Source organism: Rhagoletis pomonella, unplaced genomic scaffold, assembly GCF_013731165.1.
Source record: "Rhagoletis pomonella isolate Grant_MI unplaced genomic scaffold, Rhpom_1.0 Rhpom_scaffold_00001, whole genome shotgun sequence".
In the NCBI taxonomy this organism is placed as follows: domain Eukaryota; kingdom Metazoa; phylum Arthropoda; class Insecta; order Diptera; family Tephritidae; genus Rhagoletis; species Rhagoletis pomonella.
The window spans coordinates 112,144,245-112,148,638 of record NW_023458555.1 but is presented as its reverse complement, the minus strand read 5'-3'; the positions used below and the strand labels follow the sequence as shown (position 1 = coordinate 112,148,638).

General features: G+C 46.3%; 2 protein-coding genes across 2 annotated transcripts in view; both read left to right on the top strand.

Moving 5' to 3' along the window:
• The window catches only part of LOC118749837, a 2,145-nt gene extending 1,863 nt beyond the window's left edge, over positions 1-282 (top strand). The window contains exon 2 of the mRNA XM_036484618.1: positions 25-282. Within this exon, the coding sequence (XP_036340511.1) occupies positions 25-44 (20 nt within the window). The 3' untranslated portion in view covers positions 45-282. The remainder of the gene's footprint in view (positions 1-24) is intronic.
• Positions 283-469: 187 nt separating this feature from the next.
• On the top strand, positions 470-2,328 carry LOC118749827 (the record flags this gene model as incomplete). The annotated part of the gene is given in 1 exon segment (XM_036484609.1): positions 470-2,328. A coding segment is annotated over 1 exon segment (1,568 nt), but the record flags the coding sequence as incomplete, so codon positions are not given.
• Positions 2,329-4,394: the final 2,066 nt, after the last annotated feature.

Sequence of the window (4,394 nt, the reverse complement as noted above, 5' to 3'; positions counted from 1 at the left end):
ATGTCGATGATGGCAACCCTACAAATGTTGCAGAGCACGAATAGCGGTGTATTGTATCTGTATTTGAATGTCATTTATGTATTAATCTTATGTATTAAGTCAAGCTATAAGTAGTCCCGCTTCTAGCAAATTCCGTTCTTTTTTACTTGTCTACGGAGCGAAACCAATGTGAGTAGAGTCAACCTATGTATATAGCTTGTACTATCTGTAAATTGCATTTTTTGTATTTCTTGTCTTAGAGAATAAACCAAAGTTGAGAATCCAAGTGGAAATCAAACCATACTGTTACTCGAGATTCCCCTTTATTTGTAGCAGCAGAGATTCTCCCAAGTTTATTCGAAGTACGTAAAAAAGCACAACTTTATTCTATTGTCGCAATTATTGCCATTGTTCCTGTCCATTTCTGTTAATCGTCGTTCATCAAGTCTATGTCAAGCAGCCCAAATACGCCGAGAAGGAGTCAAAGGAAAAACAAAGGACTGTTGCCCGTTCGTCTTGAAGAATTTGTCGTAGAGATGTCCCCTCCTAACCCGCCAAGTGACAAAATGTCGAACGAACAATCCCGCACGCCTGCCCAGTCGCAGCAGCAGCAGAATTTGTCTGCCCAGCAACAGCGCAGTTCGGGCGCCGAAAAGCAGCAAGATTCGTCCGGTAAACAGCAAAAACTACACCCGCCAAGATATCAACCTCGAACCCATCATCAGTACAACCACAGCCGGTAAGTGTTAACCTCGATGGGTTTAGACGCCAGTTGGATGAAATGCAAAACGAGTTCAAGCGCCAAATGCACGCCATGCAAAAGCTACTCGTTTCCAACACACAGCAACTACGTTCTGAATTTTTGCAAGCTAGATCCAAATCGCCGCCAAGAACTTCCGCATCTTCGCTATTAACGTCAGAAGAGCCGCAGCCAGCACAGCCATCTACGAACTCGACCACGCAGCCAGCATGTAATTTCCCCATACCGCAATCATCGCAGACGTCATTGCCACCCGCACCGCCATCACTCACGGTGCCTCAGCCAGCACCACCCCTTTCGCAAACGGCCGCGCAGCCAGCGTACGTTTGTTCGCAGTCAGCACCGCCATTTGCCCAAGCTGCCGCGCAGCCAGCGCATGCTTGGGCGCAGTCAGCACCGCTATTTTCGCAAGCAGCCGCGCAGCCAGCGCATGCTTGGTCGCAATCAGCAACGCGATCTCCACAGGCAGCCGCGCAGCCAGCGCATGCTTGGTTGCAGTCAACGCAACAGCCATATGCACAGGCACCGCGTGTTACATCATATCTTCGCGAAGAGAGCCAGCACTCTACGAGCAGCGCTGCTAAGAAAATATATCCCCTTCCTATATTTTCAGGTACTCCTGAAGATTGGCAGGCGTTCATCGAAACTTTCGAGGGTACGACGCTTGAATTCGAATACTCTAATTTGCACAATATAATGCGCCTACGTGATGCTCTCAAAGGCCGAGCACGAGAAGCCGTGGAGTCGTTGCTGGTCAATTCTGCCAACGTAGCCGCAATCCTCGAGATACTGCGCGAAACCTTCGGACGGCCAGAACAGTTGATCAAGAGCCAAATTGAAAAAGTCAGATCGATACCGCCTTTAGTCGATGGTCACCTCGAATCTCTGGTAAATTTTGCCAACAAAATAGCAAACATGGCGACATTCCTTCAAAATGTGGACGGGTTCCACCACCTCTCTAATCCAACACTGATCAGTGAACTTGTTGCTAAATTGCCGACACCACGTCAAATGCGGTGGGCGGAAAAATGTCTTGAATTGGAGCGTCCCCCAACGATTGTGGATTTCAGCAATTGGTTGATCACGTTACGCCGCCTGGCAAACATCGTAGCCTACACGCTACCTTATGAGGGGAATTCGCGGAATCAACTGCAATTGAGAACCAAATTGGCTCAGGGTCGCCGAACGGCATCCAACAATCGTCAGTACGCCTGCGTGAGCGTTTTTCACAGAATATGTCCCAATTGTGAGGGTGAGTGCGGCACTTTAAATGAATGTCAATCTTTTTTACATATGACAAGTGATGATCGTTGGAAGCAAGTGAAGGCATTAAAGCTTTGCTTCTCATGCTTAAGAAAAGGCCACCGTACGCAACAATGCCTTTCACGCAAAAGCTGTGGAAAAAACGGCTGCCGACAAGTTCACCATCATTTGCTCCACATCGATTTTGCTGGTGTACCGCCCAGACGCCGCGGAGCAGCCAATGCATCAAGCGAACTAGGAGCTGCACGACCGCAGGCAGACGCCCAACAACATATTGAACGCCGAAATTGTCATGCCGATTGCTACTCGCACAACGTCCTCTTCCATAAAACTGTATGGCCGAGAAAAGGTTATAACTACCTATGCCTTCGTCGACGATGGGGCGAACGTGTCCATGATCGACCAAGACCTTGCCTTGGCACTTGGAATTCGCGGCAAAGCTGAAATATTGGAGTTGCAATGGTTAAATGAGCAAACAAATACACAAAAAGCCGAACGTGTGACCATAACAATCAGCGGTGTGGAAAACGATTCCGAGAAGTATGAGGTGCATAACGTTTTCAGTTCTGCAAATTTGTCGTTGCCAATACAAAGCTGCCATATTGGAGAGTTAACAAAATCAGGCACAAACTCTCATCTTTTGGGATTAACACTCACCGATTATACCAACGTTAAGCCAAAGGTTATTCTAAGCCTCAATCACGCCTTTTTGACAGTCCCAATAGAAGCTCCACGCCAAACTATGGGTGCAGGCCAAACAAGGTTAGGCTGGGTGATTTATGGGGCAATTAACGCGACGCCCTCGTTGCAACCACTTCGTGCATTACATTTGAGGAAGGTGCAAAAATCGGAAGACGTCGCGCACAAAATGCATGACATGATGCAAAAGTATTTCGATATCGAGTCATTTGGTATTAAAGTTGATTCAAAAAAGATAATGCCTAAATCTGATGAGCGAGCGCTGGCGATTTTGGAAGCTAAAACAAAGCGATTAGGCGGCCGCTATGAATGTGGTCTTTTATGGAAAGAAAATGTGCCACCGTTCCCAGAGAGTTACCGGATGGCCTTGAATCGGTTACAAAGTGTTGAGAAAAAAATGGCTAGAGACAAAGAGTATTCGGTAGACTATTGCGCCAAAATGAATGATTATTTGAAAAAGGGCTATGCAAAAAAATTAACATCCGCTGAAATCCAGCAAGTTACCGCTAAAACATTTTATTTGCCGCATTTTGGTGTGAGAAACCTAAATAAAAAGGGAATACGAATCGTTTTCGATGCGGCCGCCGAAGTGCAAGGAATGTCACTAAACAAAGCTCTTCTGTCAGGACCCGACATTAACAAATCACTGATTTCGATACTCTTTAAGTTCAGGCAAGCTCCAATCGCCGTCTGTGGAGACATTAAAGAGATGTTTCATCAAATTGTAACGGCCGACGAAGATAAAGACAGCCAGCGGTTCCTCTGGAGAAATGGAGATCCATCAAAGCCGGTGGAAATATTCAGGATGGAGCGAATGATTTTCGGAGCCACTTGTTCACCCACGATAGCGCAGTATGTAAAAAACGTCAATGCCAAGGAATTTGCAGCAGTGAGCCCACGTGCCGTGCACGCTATCACTGAAAGGCACTATTGGACGACTACGTCGATTGTTTTCAAACGGAGAAAGAGGCTCTAATAGTAGTACCGGAAGTTATTCGAATCCATCGAACTGCAGGTTTCGTGTTACGAAACATAATTTCAAATTCGGAAAATTTAAAAACAGCATGTGGCAGCTCTGCAAGCAGTGCAGGTGATGTGTGCATTGAAAAAGAAGCGGATAGAATATTAGGAATGCACTGGTTGTCAAAACCAGATGTTTTTGTATACATCTTACGACTACATAAAGTCCCACAAGAAATTGTTATGCACGCAAGGAGGCCTACTAAAAGGGAGATGCTGAGCCTCAACATGTCGATCTTCGATCCATTCGGCTTTCTAGTGGACTTTATGGTAAGCGCGAAAGTGTTGATGCAGGAAGTGTGGAGAGCTGGTATCGAATGGGACCAGCCATTGCCAAACGACATCTATCACAAATGGAAAATGTGGCTTAACGAATTGCCAAAGGTTGAGCAATTTCGAATTCCGCGTTGCTACGTGCGGGACTTCGAAAGTATTCCTGCAGAGTTACACATCTTCTCTGACGCAAGTGAGGAAGCGTTGGCAGCTGTGGCTTACTGGCGTGTAGTGAGTGATGGTAGGGTTATCGTTAGATTTGTTATGGCAAAGTCAAGCTGCGCGCCAACGCGCTACCATACCATACCGAAGCTTGAGCTGCAGGCTGCGGTCATGGCGCTACGGTTAAAAGAAACTATCGTATTAAACCATAATAAAATCATTAATCGCTTCTATTTCT